Raw genomic sequence first — 25946 nt, forward strand, 5'->3', positions numbered from 1 at the left:
CCTCGACTAACCGTTCCCCGAACCAATCAGAGCACACGTGGCTCACGAGGGGGGGGGGGGCAGGAGCTCCAACAAGCCGTTTAGGACAGAGAGTGAATACCGGTGAATACACATACAGAGATGCTGTGTGAGAAACCAATGTGAGTTTGAAAAATTGCACAGTATAAATCTATTTTAGTATACCTCAACAATGGAATTATGATCAGTAGAAATGGCCATGACAGTAGAAATGGCCTTTAAATGTGTGTTTTGCTGAACTTTTTAACTGAACAAACCATTTTTAAATGACAATATGTAATACATATTATTATTCAACATATTCAACATTAGTAAATTATATTCAGCTTATTTCAGTCAGTCACAGGCTCTAGCGCCACTGTGAAGGATATACACTGTATATGCAACCCAAGAGAACAAGATCCCTACTAAAAAGCGAATTTGGTTTATTATTGGTTTTCTCAGGATTTTATTAATTGACATAATCATTGGAAACCAATATCATTAATGAAAAAATTGGTCATTAATCACCCAGCCCAAAGACCAATCGGTATATCGGTATTATCTATAGCGTGGAGAAGTTCCTGTGTCCCTACATATGATCAAATAAAGTGTTAATATCCTGGTTTGGTTACAAGATTTAACTTTCTGCCAAAGATATATAATATTTGGTGAAGTGGATTATCAGCTTTGTGAAGCAACACCGTTCATTAAGAGAAGAGGCGCACATCTCGCAACACATTATTCATTGTGTCACCCTGATCACTGACCCAGGCTCAGCCATTCAGACGGACAGCATATGCCCTTACAGTAGGTGCCCTGTCATTATGGTAATGGTGCTGGGTGTCAAAACCCTGCTGCTGCTCTCCGACAAGATAAACACTTATCACATCATTACACACCATTATTGATTTTAATGAAGTCAACAAGCTCCCAAGCACAGGATACCCTCTCAACGGTTGACTCATTAAATGTTCCAACATGTGAATAACCCAGGGCTCAATTATCAAGTCAGTGAGCTGTCCTCGAGCCTGCTCACCTCCCCCTCCTCCTCACTAAACCACACGGACAATCAGTCACAACTTCGGCCTGTTCTGTAGCTGTGAGTGATGGAGAAGTCCTGATAAGAGTAAGGGCAATTTATCTTCGAGCCAATATTGGATTTTTTATTACATATTCAGTCATGCTTCACCCTGCCAATGTAATGGAGGTTCTCTGGGGTAAAGGTAAACAGGTACATGGTGTGTTTTAGCATTAAAAGTGGTAAACTCAAGGATACTGAGGTAACAAATGTAACTGGATGTATCAGAGCTCAGATGGCAGAACTGCAGTCATTTTTTACTAACTTGTGTGCCCCTGAGCAAGGGACTTAAAACCCGGAATGCTAAGTGATCTGCTCAATGGCCTTCAATACTGAAACAGTAATAACAAAACAACATCCTAAGTTGTTTTGATTGAGGTTAAGATTTGAAATAGGATTCCTGTCTTGAAAAAAATCATGCCTCCTAAGAAGGATGTTTTAATGTATTCATAGTTTAAAATGAAACCTTAATTGACGTTACATAGGGCGTTGTTTAGAATGTTACCCGGCAAATCGTGGGATTGCATTATCTCCTTTCCTTTGATAAAGAATGGTCAAGTATATTCTATGCTAAATGGGGAACTAAAGCAAGCTTTAACGGCAGATTTCCTCAGATAATTCGTCCTGCTGGTATAATGGCTGCCACTTAGATACATCTGGGTCATTTTACTCAGTAAGGAGCCTTCATGAGCAGAAAAAATATTATTCAACTGCAGCCTGTGAGTGGGAAAAAAGTCCCTTTGTGTGTTAGTGTCTGCCAAATGAGTGTTATGTAATGTACCGGGCAACCTCCATGTGTGAATGTGCGTGACTGTGTGGGTGTGCATCTTCTGCCTGAAGAAGACAGTTGGCATTTACAGCAAAATACTTTGATAATTAGTTATATATTTCACATGTATGCAAAAAGTGCATAAATGTCTAACACCACTTTGTAAGTGTTATGTGTGCACCTGTTCACCAGCTATTAGTATTTCATCCAACAGGAGTTACAAACTTGTCATTGGGGAGTTCCTCTCCACTCACTTCAGGACGTTCATCACACGAAGGTCACACCGAAACTCCACCAGCTGCTCCTTATCAACACTCAACCTTTCAATGGAGCCTTCTGCCAGTTACAGGAGGAAGTGTTGTTAAACAGAGGAGAGGGGTATGTGTTTCTTCACTGGCAACAACCTTGCACTGGCAACATTCAAACACCTGTCTTCTTCTCAACCTCTCTCTTGTTTATACCATGTAGTGTGATGGTTTTACTGGAATAACAAGCTTGACCTAACCCTAACCCTGACCCTAACCCTATCAAGATAGGGAAAATATGTCATGTATTAACCAGTACCCTGGTGATAACACAAAAAGCGTTTGGGTGACTTTTTAAACCCTCTGATATTCCCCACTAAACAAACCAGAAATGTTAGAAATGCATGACCATAGGGGGAAAACAACTATTTTCAATAATCCAATATTATCGGACAGCTAAAACAGTGAGCTAAGAACTAAGACAGATACTGTATTTGTCAGACTTTTTCTTCTTCTGGACTAATAAATAGCAAACAACTACCTGGACCTCCCGAAACCTGCTTCTCCTCGTCTCCATTAGAGAGCAAGACTTGTGCTCCACATTGCAGAAAACAAAGGTTTTCCTGAATTAAATAAATCGATAAGTGCTTCCTTCACTGTGATATCATCTTTGAACTGCAAAATCCTGGATATACTATACTTTTCAAAGACAGCACAGTTGACATGCTTAAGGCAACAGGTGCAGTGAGCTGAGGCCCCTTTGTACTCTGAGCATCTGTATTATAGCCAGGAGCGTTCTGCAGGTATTTTTGGGGAAGAACTACATGAGGCTTTCACTGTTTCTATGGCTGTGACTATTGAAAACCCCTTTGAAGCTTGATGCGCTGAGTTCACTGAGTTCAGAGTTGAAATATATTTTACTTCAAGCACTTGGAGTTGTTGGCACCATTGCATGCATATGGCAATATAACAATGTCAGCAAAACAATGAGACAACAATGTTGCAAAGAGAATGAGGATTAATACCTAAAGCGCCTGAAATTGGGAAGCAAAAATAATGCCAACACACTCAGACCAAGATTAACTGCAACTAACAAGGACACAATATATTTAATATTTAAAATGCTAAGGAGAGACCATCCATCCATCAATCTTCTCCCGCTTATCCGTGTTCGGGTCGCGGAGGTAGCAGTTCCAGCAGAGAGCCCCAGATGTTCCTTTCCCTGACCACATCAACCAGCTCTGACTGGGGGATTCCAAGGCGCTCCCAGGCCATCGAAGAGATATAATCCCTCCACCTGGTCCTAGGTCTACCCCTTGGTCTTCCCAGCTGGACGTGCCTGAAACACCTCCCTAGGGAGGCGCCCAGGTGGCATGCTTACTAGGTCCTTACTGTCTACCGGGCCAAAAATGGCCAGGTAGACAGGGAGCTTTGCCTTCTGGCTCAGCTTCTTTTTTTTCATTACAATGGTGCAGTAAAGCGACTGCAATACCGCTCCTGCTGCTCCGATTCTCCGGCCCATATCATGCTCCATTGTAATCTCTCTCGAGAACAAGACCCTGAGATACTTGAACTCCTTCACTTGGGGTAAGGAGCCATTCCCTACTTGGAGTGGACAGTCCATCGGTTTCCTGCTGAGAACCATGGCCTCAGATTTGGAGGTGCTGATCCTCATCCCAGCCGCTTCACATTCGGTTGTGAACCGATCCAGTGAGTGCTGAAGGTTGCAGACTGATGAAGCCATTAGAACCACATCATCTGCAAAAAGCAGTAGTGCAATCCTTAGTCCACCGAACTGCAGACCCCCTCCCCCACGACTACGCCTCGAATTCCTATCCATGTATATTTCAAACAGGATTGGTGACAAAGCGCAGCCTTGGCGGAGGCCAACCCTCACCGGAAATGGGTCCGACTTACTACCGAGGACCCGGACACAGCTCTCGCTTTGGGAGTACAGAGATTGGATGGCCCTGAGTAGAGACCCCCTCACCCCATACTCCCGCAGCACCTCCCACAGTGACTCCCTGGGAACCCGGTCATACGCCTTCTCCAAGTCTACAAAACACATGTAGACTGGATAAGCGTACTCCCAGGCCCCCTCCAGGATCCTTGCGAGAGTAAAAAGCTGATCCGTCGTTCCACGACCAGGACGGAATCCGCATTGTTCCTCCTCAATCTGAGGGTCGACAATCGGCCTGACCCTCCTTTCGAGTACCTTAGAGTAAACTTTCCCGGGGAGGCTGAGTAGTGTGATGCCTCTATAATTGGCACAAACCCTCTGATCCCCCTTTTTGAAGAGGGGAACCACCACCCCGGTCTGCCACTCCTTCGGTACTGTTTCCGACTTCCACGCAACGTTGATGAGACGTGTCAACCATGACAGTCCCTCAACACCCAGAGCCTTCAGCATTTCTGGGCGGATCTCATCTACCCCCGGGGCTTTNTGGAGCTTTTTAAAGCATGTTTGACAAATGCATGGCCTGTGATGTGGCTTCATGTTGACACAACATCTGCTCCAGTTCAAAGACTCTAATTTAGCTCAGTACACACACACACACACACACACACACACACACACACACACACACACACACACACACACACACACACACACACACACACACACACTTATAAAAGAAAAACGCTCACAGTTCCAAATCCAGAACAACCCTCAATACTGCAATAACATCTCTGTTGTACTATGAAGTATCATGTATAAGTCTTAGTTGGGGATTTTCAGGCTTTAGGGGAATCAAAGACAGGCAGGTAAGCTATCTGTCAGGCCTGAGGACAATTTGACAAACAGGAAGACTTTGGTGACGCCATCCCTGTTTCTCTCCCGAAAGGGGAGAGTGCTGTAAATGATGGAAGGTGACAAAATAAAACGTGGGGAAAAGGAGAAAAGAAAGAGGTAGCTGAAGGGAAGTGTGAAGAGGGGATGATGGAAAGACAAGAATGAGGCGAAGGAGAGAGAAATGAAAAGAAAGAGGCCATTAATTTAGTGCTGTGGGAGGGATCTGAAGGTTACTGAGCTCTCTCTGCCAGGCCCTCCTGGGTTGACTGATGCCTTTGTGAGGAAGCCAGGAACCACACACACACACACACACACACACACACACACACACACACACACACACACACACACACACACACACACACACACACACACACACATGCACGTTCCAAGGAACTCTGGGTTTATTGCGGCAAGCCAGTTTCAGCAAAATAGACACACACACAGATGGCTATTAATGAGCATCAAAGGGAGAGCAAAATGGGAAACCTTTATTTATTTCCTCTCCTGGATTTGCTGTGATGCGTCTGAAAATGTGGTGACTCCGTGTTTTTCTCAGCTGTGGTGGGAAATCAGAGCAGAGTGTACAGAATGTTTGGACCCTGGGTGTGTGTTTGACAAAGTATTTTGGGATACCGTGTTTGTCTGTGCACATATGCACACAGTCAGCGATTCAGGCCTTATTAAAGGGCCAGTAAGCAATGTGTTCAGCGACAATAAATATGTATTTCTTATTGGTTTAATTTATTTCTTAATAACAAATCTTCAATAGAGGTCTCTGCTACCCTGGAGTCTCAATTCAGAGCGCAGGTAAAGCCCTTTTCTCCATTCTATAGGGGGCTGTAACTGGACATTAAATCAGAATTTATACTTTGTTCTCAAGACTTTGCTCCAATCTTTGCCTTATTACTTTGTTTTTTTTTTATTTACTGCTTTGGCTGCTAAGGAGAGAAATTAAAATGAGTCTTTGGCTAACTGCTCTCCAAACACGGATATGTTTAACAACTGACGAGGGGCCTCAAGTATACATTGCTTTCATTGCACAAGTCCAGTAAATTATGACACATCAGGCCAGTAATAAATCATTGGCAGCTACAAAAAGGGCTGGAACCAAAGATTATTGTCTTTATTGGATAATCTGCAGATTATTTTCTAGATTATTGGATTTATCTGTATAAATCTCTAAATTATCAGAACATGTTAAAAATGTCCATTCCTGCTTGAGGGTTAGGGTTATGTCTTGTTTTGACAGTCCAAAACTTAAAGAAACGTAATCAGGAAATCTAAATGTCCTGTATCGTAGATGAATATTACACAATGTTTTATGCTCTCAGAAGGTTTGTGAAGTCTAATTTCAACATGGTGACGTAGTGTGTGTAGCTGTATGGATTGTATTAGGGTTTAGTTTACAGTACACAGCTCGTTGGAGCGCTGTCAAAGAGCTGCATGACCAGAACAATTAAGCTAAATGCTAAGACAGAAAACAGTATATGAACATGAATTAGTAAAGCGGCCTGATATTCAGATTGAAGTTGTGTTGTGCATTTTCTTAGTAGTACTCTAGCCTATTTACCTTGTGTCAGACTTAAAGGGCAATCCTTAAGAGTTCATCCATCCAATATTTCAAACTAATCTGCTGTCAGAATATGACAAATAAATTACAATTGTCTTTTTTTTAAGAGCAATTTTTTATGAAAAATAATGGTCATATCACTGCATAACATTTCTTGTGACTACTTCATCATTGAGTAGAATTGTTATTTGCTAGTTAAATGCTTTTGTATTTAGGCAGTAGTTAAAAAGGAGCAGAAAAACTATCAGTTTTAATATTAAGCTGGTTTTGGCGTTTTGGCCCGAAAACAGAAAGCACCAGCGTCAGCGTGTGTTTACCTGCGCATTGTATACGTTCAAATTCATGAAATGACAAGCAAAAGATTAGAAAATTAGCAACGTGGGCAAATACCTGCGACATTTGTTTGTATGAATTCCAATAACGGAAAGTAATTTTTCTTAAGTGTAAGATGCTAAACCCTCTCTTCCTCTGTGTTTGCAGGCGTCCAGGGCAGCGCTGAGTGTTCGTGCGGACGGAGCCACTTTACATGTGCGGTCAGTGCGTTTGGCGAGTGTACCTGCATCCCGGCCCAGTGGCAGTGTGACGGAGACAACGACTGCGGGGACCACAGTGACGAGGACGGATGCAGTGAGTCGCAATCCTTCCTCCTCCTCCTCACTTCCCTTCCTTCTGTCTTTGTTTCTATTTAACTGTGACCATAGATGTATTGACTCTGAATTGGTCCAATTTGCAACTTGATCAGTTGTACGTGTTTACTGGCTTTGATGTTATTGCTTGATCCGTGTATCTGCTCTTAGTTTACTACGTCTCTTTGATCAAGTTTAAATTGACCAATCGGTGACCAGCGAAATTCTGCATTCCTCAAAGATGTGTGTCTGATTTCTTAACTTTTGTCGTAATTGATTAGAGAACCCTATGTGCGATCTGTCAGCCTTTCATTGAAGGTTACTAAAAGCTTTTCTTTCTTTTTAACTTTCCTTGATTAATGTTTACATAGTTTTCCAGAAAACCATCTGTTTTATCTAAAAATAAATAGCCAAACTTCTCAAATGATAAATGATGCATGAACACAAGCATCTGTGCATGATTTTTGTAAACAAAAAAAAAGACTCTAAAATAAAGTCTGATTAAAAAAAGAAGTAAAAGAGATTATAAATCAGTCCACAGAGTGGTATTAACTTTCATATGTGACAGTTAGAGATACTCAGACACATGTCGGTCAGGACCAAAACAGAATTAAAGTTGTTTACACAAATTTAGATTGTAGTCGTTGTATTAAACTTATTTTGGGGTATTTACGAATGGTTATTAAATTGGTAACAAATTGGTTAAATTGGTTGCTTGCTAAACCAGCCTGGAAAAATGGTTGTTAATAGTCGAATAGATCAGCAGTTCTTCCCTTGAGCAAGGCCTTAAACTCTCACTACTCAACCCAGATTTTGGTTGTGTTTTGCAAATGTGTGAAAGTGCATGACTTCGGAATTTTGCTAGAAAGATACAACAGGTTTTTTTTGGGAAAACGCAGTTTAGAATAGGAGGAAAACATATAATTGGGCCCGTATGGACATCATCATCACCCAGTGAAACAGTGAGCGGGTCACTGGTCCAGGCGGGGTAGTATTTCTGATGCAGAGACTCTGCGTGGTGTATGCCCCGTGCAGAAAAATGCTTGAGTGACTTTTGGCAGCAGACAGCGTTTGGCTGGAGGGATTTCTTGGCAGTAGAGCCAGACAGGAGTATTTTCCTACAGAGAATGTCAGTTTGTCAAGTGGAGGAGATCTTCACCGCTCCTCTTTTACAGTTCTGTGTATCAATGTGAAATGTCTGTGTGAGGGTCCCGGTCTCCTTCTTTTTTCCTTTTCCTGCTCAGTTATAGATTAGGGAAGCAGATGCTGCCCTTTTGTTTGACACTTCCTAAGCCTCTTTGAGAGGTGTGTGTGTGTGTGTGTGTGTGTGTGTGTGTGTGTGTGTGTGTGTGTGTGTGTGTGTGTGTGTGTGTGTGTGTGTGTGTGTGTGTGTGTGTGTGTGTGTTGATGTTCTGTCTCCATCAGTCTTCCTGTGTCACATTAAGCTAGTTAGGGGTTGGGAGAGGGGATGCTAAGTGTTATTGATCTCTGGCCAGTTGAATGTTCAGTCAGCCTGATCGCCCCATATCGATCTACACTACGTTAGTTATTTAAGGAGACACATGGAAGCAGCTGACAGATATCAGAGCGTCTAGCTGGACCTTTCTAATCCATTAGTACTGTCTGATCGATCCTCTGCTCAAGCGCTGGACGCTCATCCTCTTGAACTCACTGTAGTCAATCTCGTAACCATGGAGCTCATATCACAGAGATTAATGTTGTTGTTATAGCAGCCAGACATTGAAAGCTACAGATATAACCCTTCAGTATTCAGTCCCACAATGTCCTACTACCTCCTCAACTCTTTCAAATATTTTAACCATTGGTGTCCAGATCAACTTCACCCATTTATTTAAACATATTTCAGAGAAAACTCAAATTGATGCGTCCTCGGATACACATTTTTAAGTTTTGAACAGCTATGGCAATGAAATATGTCCAGAATGTGAGGCTTTTCTCAGTTTCATATTACATGTTTTGAGTTTTGGTCTTTTAGTAAGACGTAAAACACAATTTGATGATAACAGTTAATATCATCATAAGATGATTCATGGATAAAAAGGGTTATTCGTTTTAAATGTTCTTTCTTTTATTCTTTAATTATTTTTTTTACGATGCATTGACACCTACCTCTTAATATATTTCGATTTAAAATAACTAGGGAAAAAAAACTCTCTTTTGAACTTCTCCAAGGTCAACTCTAAACTACGCACTACCATTTTTAGTTTTAAGGGGGCACACAACACATTGAAAGTTAGGATAGGTTCCATTTAACTGAAATGTAAATGTCCTCAGGTAATGAGCTATGTCAGTGCCAGTGTTTCCCCTAGGATGGAGTCATAGCAGTGCTAAAGCACGCGAGCCCACCAAAATGTGAGCGCGGAGCCCGTGGAATTTTTTAGTGTGCGAAGTGTGCCCCGCCAATATGTTTCTATGTGTCTGCCAGCACAAGAAAGGCTCTTGAGGCTTAGTACATACAGTGGACATATCTCAAGATTTAGCTAAATACACCTTTATTGAACATACAATAATGCAAATACTACAAATCCACATAACAATCAAAAATCAAAAAGGGTCGCCGCCACTTATTATTATTTTAATAAAAAAATGAAAATAGTTTTTTGCGCCACCGCTATTTGTATATAGTGGAAACACTGAATGCTGTGTGTGTGTTCTGTTGAATAAAATGCTGTGTGTTTGCGTGGTATTTTTGTGTGTCACGGTAGAGAGTTGAATCCCACACGACCCAACTTCTATTACAATGATTGAATTAAGCAAGTCGGATCGTAAAAAGTGAATTTGTATGCTTTTTAACGACGTCTCAGAAACAAAATAAAATTTATGGAGGCACAGTTTCAATGCAAAACAGAGAGAGCGGTTCAGATGTGTGTGTGTGACTGTGAGAATGCATCATCGCAAGAAACACACACACACAAACAGAAGAATACCTCTTTTCAGCAAAATAGTTGCAGTTCAGTTTGTGGCATCCAGACTTTGTTTCAACTTTAACATGATAATCATTTACACCAATTTAGCAATTTGTAGAGGAAGCCCAATTGTGCTGGATCACAATGGAAGAATGCGCGACTGTGAAACTCTGGAGAATAGGAACCGAGGCAAAGTGACTGACTGTGGCTATGAAACTATCCGTGTAAACTTCAGATCTAATTAAGATCATGTGGAAATTATGTAGTGCAGATGTGACTGTAATGTGTGTGCAGGGCTTGCGTCGTGTGCTAGCGTTCCCTAATATATAAAGTGTCATAGCTGCACAGGGACCTAAGAGAGAATTAGGAAGAGTTGTTGAGGTACTGTGTGTGTGTGTGTGTGTGTGTGTGTGTGTGTGTGTGTGTGTGTGTGTGTGTGTGTGTGTGTGTGTGTGTGTGTGTGTGTGTGTGTGTGTGTGTGTGTGTGTGTGTGTGTGTGTGTGTGTGTGTGTGTGTGTGTGTGTGTGTGTGTGTGTGTGTGTGTGTGTGTGTGTGTGTGTGTGTGTGTGTGTGTTCTAACTAGAAAAGGAGTTGTTGGTGTGAGACGGTGAGGAGGAAATGGTCTTTACAGCCGGCCGCCCTCTTACTCACCCCACATGTAACATCTGTGTGTTTGTAGTTGACCACACTGTGTGGAGAAGGGGGGGGATTACCTGGGGGATCATAAATCTACCTGTTTAAAGACAAACTGTTGGTCAAAGTAGCAGTTTTTTTCGAATTTGGTGACATCTAGCGATGAGGTTGCATAGTTCAGAGTTGTACGAGGGAAAATAACTATGGATCCTAATGATTCAAATAAGGACTATACATGTGTTCGTACATTGTTTATTTAGTTGATAAAGAATTATCCTTTGATTTACAGAGGTCTCTCTCCAAGTGTAATTCAATAGGGACAAGTCTTTTTGGGCTCGATGACGTCACGGACTGACACAGAAGTTGTAGTACCACCTACGATGATTAGCATCTTCCTGAGCTACTGTACAAATCATAGTGGAGCAATATGGCAGACTCCCTCCACTCCCTTTGTACATTTGAATGGCTAATTTTAAACTAACGAAAACACAACAATTATTAATCTTGATACACAGAGTAATAATATTACATTTCTACCAATCATTCTCCAAAACTCCTACACAATAGTTCTTTAACCAGTTAAGCCCCATAATATTAACAATTTTTACCGAAACAAAACACAACTCTAATGCTGAGCCTCTGAATTAGCCCTGAGCGAAATAATGCTTACGCACTTAGCACAGACAGAACACACGGTATACATACCTTATTACTTATCGGATCTGCACAAACAAGATATCACACGAAAGCTGAGATTCCACAGATTCTAGAGTTTTACGTATCCTCACTGTGCGACCAAAACTCGCGGCAGCAAATGCGAATCCAGACAACACACAGCGTAGCTTTACGGAGCCAAAACGGCAAAAAACTTCTTACCTTTGCTGTTTTCTGATGAAAAGTTGTGTTCAATGGCATTAAAACGATAAAAACGCTGCTGAAGGTTAATCCAATGTGTCTGTGTCCCTTTGAAATTATTACTGATAATCCATCTTCATGTTTATGTCAACAATGGAGTTTTCATATATAGCTGCTACTGTATGATAGCTACGAGAGTGTATGACAGCTTCCGGTTTTGGGCATTCTGGCTACGCATCACTCATTCACCAATGGGTAATGTTTAGATGGATTTTAGGAACTTCCCCTCGATTCTATTGGCTCTAATGGTTAAAAGGAGGTGTCAATCATCAAAATCGACCGACGGATTCCAGAGATATGGAAAATACACCCAAATGACCTAGGAAGTGTTTTTTTTTTTTAAATATCTCTAAAAATATCAAATTTCACTTGTTTTGCATCAATATTGATACAGGGTACTTATTTTATGTTTGGATTCCTAAAGCTTGTAGTCTACCATCCCATCATTCAACGGTGTTTTCACTATAAGTAATGGTTTTATTTTGGACAGAAGCTATATTTTACATTTCTTTTACTATGTTCAATCTGAATTTACTTTAAAATAAAAAAGTTCTGACTTTTCTACATCCAACACACAGGTGTATCATTGCTTTGAGAAAAAATATTATTAATTTACCCCTTTTAGAAGTGAAGATATAGTCATTTGCTCTGGGAATGTCATTTTCGAGCCTGAGACCTGAAAAATGGGCTCGGGGCTTCACTGGTTAAAGGACCTGCCAGTTTTTAATCCTTATGTACAAACACTGTTTTCCATATTTTCCCTGATCATTTATGATTGACAGAACAGTTTTACAGCTCTGTAATAATGCTACTACGGGTCTGACGTGGGAATTGAGAATCTTTTCCAATTGAGAATTGGTTCCTAGTTTTTTTTATTCATTGGAATCACTTGCCTCTCCAAACTAGCGATTCTACCCTTCAATTGTTTACGAAATGTTCGGACCACAGCCATGTCGGAGAGATAAATATGCTCAAAAAACGTGGTGCTCAGAAAAGGGAATTCAAATCGATAAAATGTTGTAAATTCTCATTTCTAGTTTCAAGGCCGCCATTGGTAATATAGGTATCTTTGCCTCACTAGTCTGAGAGCAAGACGAACACGTTACAGGGTCACACATCTCAAGGACGAGACACTAATTAGCACTGATGAAATTTAATGAAGGCATAACTCATAGAGGTTTCATCAAATTAATAACACCCCTTTTTTCGTTGATCCATCTGCCTGAGCTCGGGAGTGTTCACAGCTCCGGGTGGCACATGGGCAGAAAAACACACTTTACTATGTTTGATTGCAGGCCGAATGCATGAGGTGTGAGAGACTCTGCCATGAAGCACTGGTCCATTAGAGGGATATATGTTTATGTTCTTGGCAGTCAGCTCCACAGCCATAAACCCTTCATAAGGAGGTTACATGCTGCCTTTGTGAATCTGGTTTATATAGAAATGGCAGTGTTCAGTGTATTGAAGGCCGAGCAGTCGGCGAAGGCAAACTGAAGAGGAAAGTGATGAAAAGGGACAAGGCCAGGAAGAGTGATAAAAAGGAAGATTCTTTATGTTGTTTTTTAACCTTACCTTTTTACTGCTCTCTTCATAATCCACATTCCAGCCTATTGAAACATTTCTATAATGTAGAGAACAAGATAGAAACCACGTCATACAGTAGTTCTAAAACTAGTAAGCAAATGCATGTAGTTTTGTAATCCTTTCAGAAATGGTTGGCTTCATGTGACAGTTTTCAGATGTCCCAGACCTTATTTTGTTGGTATAAGTAAGAGTTGTCAACGAGGCTTCATAAAAGTGCTGTAACTTGGTAAAAACACAGGATTTATGTGTTTCTTGGACCAAACATGTACAATAATTGATCATTTTATGACCTGTTGATCTCATTCAGACGTCTTCCTAAAGACTTTTTCCTCACACTGATTTATAGTCTCCTAACGCTGTCTTCACACTTGAGTTTTATTAGACTCCTTGAGGCGCTTTTGTTTTGATTACTTATCCTGAATTCAGTTCCAAGCATTATGTTGAAAGGCCTTAAGATGTCTCAAAGGGAAGGTTTTTTTTTAATTACATTTTTATAGTGTTGGCTGGAGTCCTCCAATTCCATTTGTATGTGCCATTCAATCCACGATGCCCTAGCAACAGTACTTTTCTTTGCAAGTTTCCTTCTGAACTCTGTAGATACCCTCAAGATGGACAAGGTCAAAAGCCTTATTGAGTATGACTTATGATTTTGTCTCTTATCTGGTTTTCAGTTTCCCTGATCTCCCCTCCGAGGACACGGAAATAAAACATATTAACACACTGATGTGTAAGCCGTTCATAACAACAGTAACCACAGCAGATAGGACTCAAAAACCTTTGAAGACTTCTCCATCTTCTGTAACTTCACCATGTGTCTCCTCCCCCTCCCCCTCCCCCGCTGTTCCATCCTTCAAGTTATTTCACTCTCCCTGCATTTAACTTACATTGAAGAAAGCTGGACGTGGGGCACACACACACACACACACACACACACACACACACACACACACACACACACACACACACACACACACACACACACACACACACAGATGTATGGGCACACTAACTCCTGCAGAGTTAAAAGCAGTTGGGGTTATGAAAGAGTAAATGCTTTGGGCCAGAGTGAGGAGACATGGCTGCAGAGGAGATAGATGTGAATAAGTGTGTGTGTGTGTGTGTGTGTGTGTGTGTGTGTGTGGGTGTGGGTGTGTGTGTGTGGGTGGGTATGAGATGAAATGGAAGAGGAAAATCTCTGTTGTGCGTGATTGAAAGCGCTGCATGACGTTTGGCTTCCTCTGCCAATGGCTCACACAGGCCTGTGAGGTTTGTGAAATGGGTGTGTACTCTATATTCAAATACACACACTTATACACGGACAAACACTCCACTCGATGCATTTCAGGATAGGTATGACAGGCCCTCCCAGTGGCATTATATTTACCATATATTTATGAGACAAATCCATTTGAAAGATCCACAATTCATGTTTTCGTACAGATCGTGACTTGTCAACTATTCTGATGTTTAAAAAAATCCTAAGCCTAAAGAAACTCTATGTATGTTACTAACTATATATATATATATTTGTTGTTCTGTCAGATGATGTTGAAAGGCAAGAAACCAAGAATCACTCATCATTACTGATAAGAGATGTTGGGAAAATCGGTTATTTGTGTTGTCAGTTGCCTAGCAACAGTGTTCTCACAATTAAATCCTATTGAAAGCCAAGCATAGTGTGTACTTGATTTCCCATTTGGAAATCACAGTCTCTCGAGTTCATTTAGTAGCGAGAATCATTGTTAAAGGGCCCATGTCATGCTTTTCCGGTTATTACCCGTCCCCTTGTGTGTTATGAAGGTTTTTATGCATGTAAACGGTCTGCCGAGTCAAAAACCCTCAGTACACCCTGTAGCGAGTAAAACTCTAACACAGAAAAGACCTCCCCAAAACGCCTCGTTGGAGATACGTCACTGTCCATTGATTCTTCCGGGTAACTCATGATGTCATGCGTTACCCGGAACCAAATGAACCAATCCGTGGAGCCGTTACGTTACGTCCGCGGAGCCATTACGTTAAGCCCCCCGCTGATTGGTCCAAATTGACCAATCCACGGACTTCCTCACACACTCACTCAGTGCATGCAGCTCTGCTGATCTCTCCTCCCTTGCTGCAGGCTGATAACAGACAGTTGGGATCGCGACGTAAATTTTCTCTGCAGACCCATTCTCACAGCGTTTATCAACCTTTTTCTTACTCAATATCAAGCCACACTTATTGTTTTTACTTNGGGGGTGGTAGTAGTAGAGTGCAGAGCTTCGTGACCACAGAGCGTGTGAACGTTGTGATCAGCTGTTTTAGCGCAGTGCTGCTGTACAGGCCGACGTTAACAGCAGCCCTGTCTTTGCACACGGAGACCGACTCCGTCGTCCGGTGATCCAACCGCTTCACATATACATCGGTACGCAATTGCGCTTTGTGACACAAGTGACGGTACGCATTTCAGATTGTTGCCGCGCATGCGTACCTGCGTACCACTTATGTGCACCCCTGATTATATATCCTGTGTCTGCAGATAAGAAGACTGGTTAGCCTACTGCCAATCACACCCACAGATTGTATTTGGTTTTCTTCTAAACATTAAAACGGCAGCAATTCTGCAAGTGCGTAGCTCAAACTCATGTCAGTTAAAAAGCAAAAGCGTAAGGAAACACCTGCTTGGGTGTTAATAACACTGTTTCTGCTTACTAAATATATTAGCCACATTTGGAAATATTGGGTGTCTTTTCTACATCACAGAGATCTTTCAGTGGTGGCAATGTTAGAGGTTAATTTAGTTTGATCTCTTCCTTCTGGCTGGTGCATGTTGTGATTGGTTCTGGACCCCTGTACTCTGAAATAACATTAGGCAGGAAAAGACAATTAATTGCTGCATATGGATGACTAGCAATCCTCAAGCCAGACATTGTAAGGCAAGCACATTTGACCCTCTTATGACCCTCCCACTGGCTGATGTATGACAATTGCTCATTAAAATAAAAGGCTGGCTCAAAGGAAGAAAGTCTGTAGTGTGTGTGTGCGTGCGTGCGTGCGTGTGCGTGCGTGCGCGCGCGTGCATGCGTGTGTGTGTTTGTGTGTGTGTGTGTATGTGTGTTAGAATTTCCTCCAGCTGCTCCAGTTTCCTGTCACAGCCCAAAGACATGCAGATTAGGGTGAATTGATGACCTAAAAATGAAGCCTGGGTTTGTTTGCTTATGGCCTTTGTTGACCAAATGGTCCCAAGAACTGAGGAATCCTAAGAACCCAATAGCAGACTAAAATTTACTTTTAAACATATAGTTTGGTTCCTACTCCCTTCCTTGAGAACCCTGGATATTAGACTGGTAATTGATCAAAAAGTAATGAGTTTGTTTGAGACAAGTTTTGACAACCACGTGCTGTTCTTTGTAATTTAGCATTGTGTGACCATGATGTTGAAATAGATTTAGAAATGGAGATGTGCAAAGGCGGAAAAAAGAAGACCTAAAAAGGAAGTACTTTAAAGGGCCCATGTCATGCTTTTTCGGTTATTACCCGTCCCCTTGTGTGTTATGAAGGTTTTTATGCATGTAAACGGTCTGCCGAGTCAAAAACCCTCAGTACACCCTGTAGCGAGTACAACTCTAACACAGTCTATGCTGCCCCAAAACGCCTCGTTGGAGATTTCTCATTTTCCATTGTTTACTTCCTGGGTACTCTGACGTGTGAATACCCAGAGGCCACACCCTCTGCCAGCATTTCACGAAACAAAGCTTCACAAACCTTTCAGCGATTCATGCCGGATATGTACAGCGTAGGGCACTGAAGAACGATGCTGTTCCTACTTTGTTTGGACCAGCGGGAGACTCGGGTACACAACCTGTAAGTATTCATTGTTATTTGTGTATTTATGATGTTTAAAACAAACAAGGTATCTACCACGACTGTTTAAATGGGTAAACGTTTTTCGGGCTACTACGTTGGGATCGCGGAGAAATGCTCTCCACAGACCCATTCTTACAGCGTTACTTATAAACCCTTTTCTTGCTCAATATCAAGCCACACTTATTGTTTTTACTTCGGCTGTGAGTGTTTGTGTGTGCTCAGGATGAGTTTCGCTTGTTCTCGCTGTATCGCCGACCCGGAAGCCTGTCCGATCCTCGCAGCAGATCGCAGCAACGAGCCCCGCGACGTCCCGACCAATCAGAGCACACTGGGCTCACAGGGAGGGGGGGGCAGGAGCTCCAGCAAGCCGTTTAGGACAGAGAGTGAATACCTGGTGAATACACATACTTTACAGAGATGCTGTATGAGAAACCAATGTGAGTTTGGAAAATTGCACAATATACAGTACATCTATTTTAGTATACCTCAACAATGGAATTATGATCAGTAGAAATGGCCGTGACATGGGACCTTTAAGCAATGTTTTGAATTCAGTCTTTCAAAGGTACTAAAGTTTATTGAGTGCTGAAAAAATAGCGTTTTTCAAATGCAGTTGGAATTTATATCCAATAACATCCTAACTTCTGGTATCTTCTATCATAAACAGGGACATCTTTTTACGGACCTGGTTGTTTTCATCATTGCATGTTAACATCAATGAACCTAATGTACAGAATGAAGGCCAATTAAAACTGTAATTATGCAATGAAGACATAATTTCATGCTTGCTAGGCAGTAGTGGAACACTTTCATTCATGTGAATATCAGATCAAATTAGATTTTTCTGACAAAGCTGATCTCGTTTAATTTCAGGATTTTGGCAAAATACCTCTAGACTAAGGCGACTTTAATCTCCAAATGTGAGCCTTGAACCTGTGTCTGTTTCAACAGTTTTAAGAGTCAGTTAGGCTTTTGAAAGGCTTAAGATATGTTTCTGGCTTAAAATACTAAATCTAATCCCGACCTTTAACCCAGATCAAACCTAAAAAGCAGCATTTGAACAAAACGAGTGTGGAATGACCACAGCGTCCTTCATCGAAAATCCCCAAAACTCAAACTTTTTCTCACAAGGGCATTGATACAAACTCACACATAAAGCACAAAAAATAAGAAATACCCCCTCCGTTCTTTAATCCACCGCTCTCTGACGTCTTGGCCAATCAGAGAGAAGCTGTGACCACGGGGGCTCAGCTTATCCGAAAGCAGGAGCGGAGAAGATTAAGACCCCATTCCCTCCTTTTTTATGTGTCAGTTTCTCTCTCCGTCCCTTCATCTCTTTTCTCCATGCCTCCTTCTGTCATTGCATCCTTCTTCCCTCTCTCCTCTGACCACAGGACACCTACAAACTCAACTCACTTCTCTTTTTACCCAAGGCTTTCTCATTTATTTCTCACCATGTGGTTGAGTTTGTTCCGTTGCTTCGTTTGTCCGTCTTCCTGTCTCAGTATATGGCGGTAGTTGTTTTGACACATTAGCATAATCCTCCTCCTCTCTTTCTTCATCCCCTCCAAACAATTTCTCCTGTCCTCCACTCCGCCTCCTTCCTCAATATTTACTCTCTGCTCAGTAAATGAGGGGAGCACACTTGTTCCCACAGAAGAGGACATGATTAGAGGCTGTTTGAGGGCAGACAAAGAGACAGGAATAAGAAGAGAGACAAAGAAGGTGTTGGTCTGCGGCCTGGCTTTACTTTCTTTTTAAATCTTGTAGAAGCTTGTTTGAGTGGCTTTTAAATGTGTTCAGTTTGTCAGAGGTGATTGATTAGGCTTTAAAAGTACTATGTGGAACGTTAAGGACAACGAAAAGGACTGTGGATTATATCAATTTCACTACCATGTTGTAACCTTTCAGAATAGTTAGCCTGGTGAAAGGACTGCCCCGCCCCCTTTCAGGTGAAAACAAAGAATCAGCAGCAAGCAGACACATTTTTTTTTATCAGGCCTAAAAGCTGCCGTGTTGTGTATTGCAAATCAAACAACAAACAAATCCAAAGTAACAATTGTCTTTTCTTTAAATACCGAAAAGAAAATATATGTGGCTTAAGGCATCCACAGAGAGAATGAAAAGCATAATCAATGGGACTTTGACAGTATATACATGTATGTTTGTGCAAAACACTTCATCACAGCTGAACTATGATGCTAATGAGTTAAACGTTTACTGTCAAAGTAGTTGATATAATATATACTGCATTGAAATATACAAAACACTGACAAGCAAAGCACATCCCAGTTTAGGTGTAAGCCTGCTCCCTGCCACTTTTATTTAAAACAACACTGATCATCCATCATTATGTAATTGTTGCCTGTTTGACCATTGTAATTGGGTTCTTTGTAGATCAAACATTGCACCGTTTTCTAAAATGTTTGATGTTTTTGGCGAAAAACTTAGAGGGAAAGTACCTGGATCGATTGCTCTGTTGTAGCTAACCTTCCTGCAGTCTGGCTTCATTTTATTGAGACTGAGGCATCACTAGTGGATAAAGCTGTAAGATTTATGAAACAAGTGTCAGACAGAGATAATGTACAGTGGGGCAAAAAAGTATTTAGTCAGCCACCAATTGTGCAAGTTCTCCCACTTAAAAAGATGAGAGAGGCCTGTAATTTTCATCCTAGGTATACCTCAACTATGAGAGACAAAATGAGAAGAAAAAGAAAATCCATAAAATCACATGGTCTGATTTTTAAAGACTTTATTTGCAAATTATGGTGGAAAATAAGTATTTGGTCAATAGCAAAAGTTAATCTCAATACTTTGTTATATACCCTTTGTTGGCAATGACAGAGGTCAAACGTTTTCTGTAAGTTTTCACAAAGTTTTCACACACTGTTGCTGGTATTTTGGCCCATTCCCCCATGCAGATCTCCTCTAGAGCAGTGATGTTTTGGGGCTGTCGCTGGGCAACACAGACTTTCAACTCCCTCCAAAGATTTTCTATGGGGTTGAGATCTGGAGACTGGCTAGGCCACTCCAGGACCTTGAAATGCTTCTTACGAAGCCACTCCTTCGTTGCCCGGGCGGTGTGTTTGGGATCATTGTCATGCTGAAAGACCCAGCCACGTTTCATCTTCAATGCCCTTGCTGATGGAAGGAGGTTGTCACTCAAAATCTCATGATACATGGCCCCATTCATTCTTTCCTTTACACGGATCAGTCGTCCTGGTCCCTTTGCAGAAAAACAGCCCCAAAGCATGATGTTTCCACCCCCATGTTTCACAGTAGGTATGGTGTTCTTTGGATGCAACTCAGCATTCTTTCTCCTCCAAACACGTCTAGTTGAGTTTTTACCAAAAAGTTCTATTTTGGTTTCATCTGACCATATGACATTCTCCCAATCCTCTTCTGGATCATCTAAATGCTCTCTAGCAAACTTCAGACGGGCCTGGACATGTACTGGCTTAAGCAGGGGGACACGTCTGGCACTGCAGGATTTGAGTCCCTGGCGGCGTAGTGTGTTACTGATGGTAGCCTTTGTTACTTTGGTCCCAGCTCTCTGCAGGTCATTGACTAGGTCCCCCCGTGTGGTTCTGGGATTTTTGCTCACCGTTCTTGTGATCATTTTGACCCCACGGGGTGAGATCTTGCGTGGAGCCCCCAGATCGAGGGAGATTATCAGTGGTCTTGTATGTCTTCCATTTTCTAATAATTGCTCCCACAGTTGATTTCTTCACACCAAGCTGCTTACCTACAGCAGATTCAGTCTTCCCAGCCTGGTGCAGGTCTACAATTTAGTTTCTGGTGTCCTTTGACAGCTCTTTGGTCTTGGCCATAGTGGAGTTTGGAGTGTGACTGTTTGAGGTTGTGGACAGGTGTCTTTTATACTGATAACGAGTTCAAACAGGTGCCATTAATACAGTTAACAAGTGGAGGACAGAGGAGGCTCTTAAAGAAGTTACAGGTCTGTGAGAGCCAGAAATCTTGTTTGTTTGTTGGTGACCAAATACTTATTTTCCACCATAATTTGCAAATAAATTCTTTAAAAATCAGACAATGTGATTTTCTGGATTTTTTTTTCACATTTTGTCTCTCATAGTTGAGGTATACCTAGGATGAAAATTACAGGCCTCTCATCTTTTTAAGTGGGAGAACTTGCACAATTGGTGGCTGACTAAATACTTTTTTGCCCCACTGTATTTTCACTGTAAGAACCAGTCACTGATAACTGCTCCAGGGATGTGTGTTTCGCAAGTTCGCTTAATTTCTTCCTCACTTTAATTTATAACCATGCAGCCACAATACTTGATTTGGCTTTTTAGTTGGAGCCAGACAAAATAAACAATTCACAGACATCACCTCGGGCCCTGAAAACTGATGCTTGGCATCTGTCATTGTGATTGACATTTTATGGGCTAAACAATTATTGGATTAATTGAACATAATGATTGATATGGAGACAAAAACAATGGTGATCTTCCATTTGGGATTATTGTTTATTGAAAAAACACATTAAATTGGTTCATTTGATTTGTGTTGATGTTTTCCTCTCAACATGATTGTTTGGTTCATGGACTTGTTGAATGTATCACTTAATGAGAACGTAGTTTGACTGCTGATGTTGTAGACAGATGCATTTGTCCACTTTCACATAACCAGACAGAAAGCCCCAGCTGTGTTTGCTTTGGCACACAAAACTGATTCATCCACAGAGCATGTGTGTGTGAATGTTTATTACCTGCCTGAAGTCTTCTCAAACGGCCCTATTATCAAAAATCAAAGCTGCAAATAGTCAGATTTGTTGTATGGCTCGTGGCTCAGTGATTTAGAACAAGATCACTTACATAATCACTTGAGAATGTAATATAGAAACTCAATCAAACCACAATTTACCACAGGTATTTTCTCAAAATAAACATAGGCATGTCAAGGCGAAACAGCCATGACTCTTTCTATTTTATTTTCAATTTAAAAAAATGGTTTTCCTACAGGAGATTGCAAGTATTTTTCTCCATTTTTCCACATTCTGACTCAAGGCTGCCTCTTTTTTTCTTTTGAAACGTTTCCTTTTGTCTGAGGTCTTCTTCCTATCTCTATCACCCTGTTTAATATGTTCACCATGAATTATCCTTGGCAGGTAAACAGTCACATAGCCCAAGTATAATGAATGACCTGTTGTTGGTGGGTGTCAAAAGGACAGGCAAGGTAACATTTGAGAAATTATAACTTAATTCAGCCAGTGACACATAATCATAATAGTCCTATAATGTCATCATTAGACCGCATCGGGGTAATTCCTGTATTATAGCCTCTTAAGGAGAAAATGTGTGGGTAGAATGGTTGATAGCGCACGAGCGTTTCTCACTCGTGTAAAGCACTCTGCGGAGATTTGTCATGGCAACAAGCAAATGTTTCTACATCATTCTCTGTTGATGGACAGTAAAATGTCTTGTGACAATGTCTGCAGTTCATTAAATACGAGTAGTGTACGGACAGTTATGATGTATTTAAACCCATCTACAATTCGGAGAGATATATTGTCCACTTTGACCAACTCCAACTCTTTTTTTCTAAACGAAAGACGTGAAAAGATGGATAAACAGTCTTCCTCACATGGTGTTAAGCTTGATACATCGGACTATGATACTAATTGAGGGGATAAAGCCATAAACAAAGCTAGAGAGAGTTGTCAGGTTGTGAATGCAGAGTGGCAATGTGTCTGTGGCTGAAGGTCCGTTTGCCATAGAGGTGGAGAAGGATGGAGAGAGCCCCATCCCATTGGCCACTGCCGGACACGCTGCCAAGAAAAACTGTGCCGGCAGCGCCACTCCGCTCTGACGGACTGAAATATGCGTTGGCTAGCGACCAGAGCTGCCTAGAATCAGATAAGCCGCCTCTGTCGGGACCGGCTATGAGAGGCAAATAAAGAGCGAGCAGAGCTGCAGAGAGTGAGACGGATGAGAGGAACAGAGGGGATTAGTGAGAGTTGGAGAATGGTTGTGGCAGGACAAGGGAGATACTTTTAAAATCCTACATGCTTTAGTCCCTTACAAACTATCCAAAAATTCTTTCACCATGTTATCATAGGGAACTGCAGTTGTGAGGCATTATCAGCTTTCCTAAATCAAACTTGAATTCATGGCCCCAAAGAGTTAATCAGGTGCTCTCAGGTGCTAACCATTATGCTAACATTTATTTATCTTTTTAATCCACATCCTTTTTTTTTTTAGAATAGCAGGAAAAACACTTTTGGGAAAGAAATAACACAAAGAAATCCCCAAAACAATGAGAGAGTGAAGAGAGGAAAGTGAAAGCAGAGAACAAAGGCAACGTGTTTGGAATCTCTCTACATGCAAGAACATGAATAATTTGGGTTATTCAGAGTGTCGGAGGTATAAAATAAAGGAAGGAGTGAGTGAGGGGATTATTCTCCGTTTGGCTCATTCTGCTTTTAGCACTTTTTTAACTCTGACTAAGACTTTTGAGCAACGTAAAACTGTGTTTGTAACCGTCTAGATTTTGAAGTTAATAGTCTCCAGACTTGCTCTGAAATACTTTTTTGTATATACTTTTTTATTTGGAAATTGTGCCTGTATCAAAAGAGTCTGTATTTATCTCAAATATTCCTGGCAGTGTTGCTGTCATCGTCTGAAAGGCAGTACAAAAAGCTCATGGAAAGCTTCTGTCACTTCTTATCTGACAAAAATATATAAGATAAAGTTTGAAACAAGAAAACAGCCATCTGATATGACAGCAAGCCAAGAGGTTCAACACTATTGTTAATGTCAAGGAAGAATAAACTAATGTTTGCCTTTAAGTCACTCTTGAAAATGGTGTTTCCCTTCGCATGGGAATTATTGATATGTATTTATTACTGAAACACGTTGTTCCATCTTTTTGACAACACATTTTACCCGCAACTGAGCTAAATTAGCACAGTCATGCAAGTGTGTGTTTTTCTGTGTGTAATGGCTGCTATAAACTTTTGACAAAATAATGAAAAATACATAGATCACCAGCGTGAATAAATGTTCCCGGTAGACGACAGTAATCCGGAGATGAACCGACATGTTTTGGACTGAAATAGAAAACCTTTGTTAAAGCTCCTCGGATGAGATATTCACATTAGACTCGCAGGCTCCTGTATCGCTCTCTAGAGTACACATCTGTTTTTCACTCCTCTCTCTCTTTCTCAGCCTCCCATCCGTCGAGCCGGTGTGATAAGCGATGTTTAGGCAGATATATTGGTCCCATTACGGCCACTTGATTCAGCTGCTCTACAGTCAAGGGGAGGCCATTAACTCTGCCGCTCAAGGCCACTTAAAGACGCACACATACATCTTCCTTAGGACATGGAACACTCACACACACACACACACACACACACACACTCACCAATCCTGTAAACCAGACCCACGCAATCTTATTCCAAGACAAAGCCAATGAGCATGCAAAATCGATAGGGCTCTTTGAGATTAAAAGATACATAATAAAAAATAAAGGACATTCTCACAGACAAATAGTTATAAAAATACAACATTGGATAGCAGTTTAAAGAGCAGCATTCAGTGGAGGCCGAGACCTCACAGCAGGACACAGGAGTCTGTTGTCTGACTAGAATAACTCATCCAAGGGGCTCAAATAAAGGCTTTCAGTCTAAAGCCGGTTGGGTCACCTCCAGTTTTCCCTCGTCTCTCCAGGAAACATTTGTGGTGAACTGGACATCTTCATTATCTTGGCTCAATGCTTGACATCAGGAGATGCAAAAGGAAAAATACAGATTCTTATATGACGGAAAATATCTGTTTAGCTTTATACCATCAGGAATTAAATGACCTGAAAAAAGGCCTTCACTTGTTTGTGTGTGTTAGAGTGGGTTAGGGATGACCTGTGTAATGCGAGTGGGAATTCAGTAGCCAGGATGAGAAGTATGGGTGGTGAATGAACATCAATGTAAAATTAGGGCTGCTTAATTAATCGTATTTTAATCGCAATTACGATTATGGCTTGCAACGATTACGAAAACAACGTAATCGGAATAAAACGATTTTTTTTTTTTTTTTTGGTTTTTCAGTTGAATTATACTTAAAGTTCAGGGTAATCAACTGTTAAAAACATACTGTTCAACATTTTTTCTCCAATAAATGTATGTTTTCAAAGTCAATGAATAATCACATTTAATAATCGCAATTACAATTATTGACCCAAATAATTGAGATTATGATTTTTGCCATTATCGAGCAGCCCTACATTATGTCAAATGCTTTGAAAAGTTCTTTAAGCAAATATCCAAAGATCCACATCAAACGCTCAGTAGGACGTGACAATATTACATAATTAATGGAGCACAACAGGAGATGGAAATGGACCAAAATGCATTGCGTTGTCGTGCATCTGTCATCAGAGGCTTGTGAAATGTAACACTGTCTTTGATGCGTTTTTTGCTGCGGCATAATTCTGTCAGCGCTCTTACTTCTTTCCTATATGGGAAAATACGTACATCATTAATAGTGTTTGTAACTTGGTAAACAAAGAAACCCCACTTTTCCTGTTGAGATCGAAAAGCATTTTGAGAAATGTTGGAATGAGGCAGATGGAGGTGAAGTAGCTCAATCTGTACTGGGAACCCGAGGGTCTGCGGTTCAAGTCCCGGATCACACCACGTATGAAGTGTGGACTGGTACATTGAGAGGTATCAAAATGCGGAAACTATATTTCACTATATATGTATATTTGTGTGACGATTGAAGAGAATTTCATTCAAATCCTTCATTTCCATTCCAAGTACTATAGAAAAGTAATATATAATGATGAAGTGTTTATTTGCATACAATTTGCAACGCTCCCAATTTGTGGGCCTAAACAATTCTGCGCTATGGACAAGTGTGTTTGTTTAACCGGTGTGACGACGGTTTGCTTGCTTGTGTGTGTGTGTGTGTGTGTGTGTGTGTGTGTGTGTGTGTGT

The 25946-nt window shown here is 41.1% G+C and overlaps 1 protein-coding gene across 1 annotated transcript in view; it reads left to right on the forward strand.

Moving 5' to 3' along the window:
- Window positions 1-6939: 6939 nt before the first annotated feature.
- LOC104946865 (low density lipoprotein receptor-related protein 4) overlaps window positions 6940-25946 on the forward strand; it is a gene marked incomplete at its 5' end in the record, with an annotated part of 65795 nt that continues 46788 nt past the window's right edge. Inside the window, one exon of the mRNA XM_010772763.1 lies at window positions 6940-7086. Within this exon, the coding sequence (XP_010771065.1) occupies window positions 6940-7086 (147 nt within the window). The remainder of the gene's footprint in view (window positions 7087-25946) is intronic.

This window comes from Notothenia coriiceps, unplaced genomic scaffold (genome assembly GCF_000735185.1).
Source record: "Notothenia coriiceps isolate Sejong01 unplaced genomic scaffold, NC01 NC01_scaffold00011606, whole genome shotgun sequence".
Lineage (NCBI taxonomy): Eukaryota > Metazoa > Chordata > Actinopteri > Perciformes > Nototheniidae > Notothenia > Notothenia coriiceps.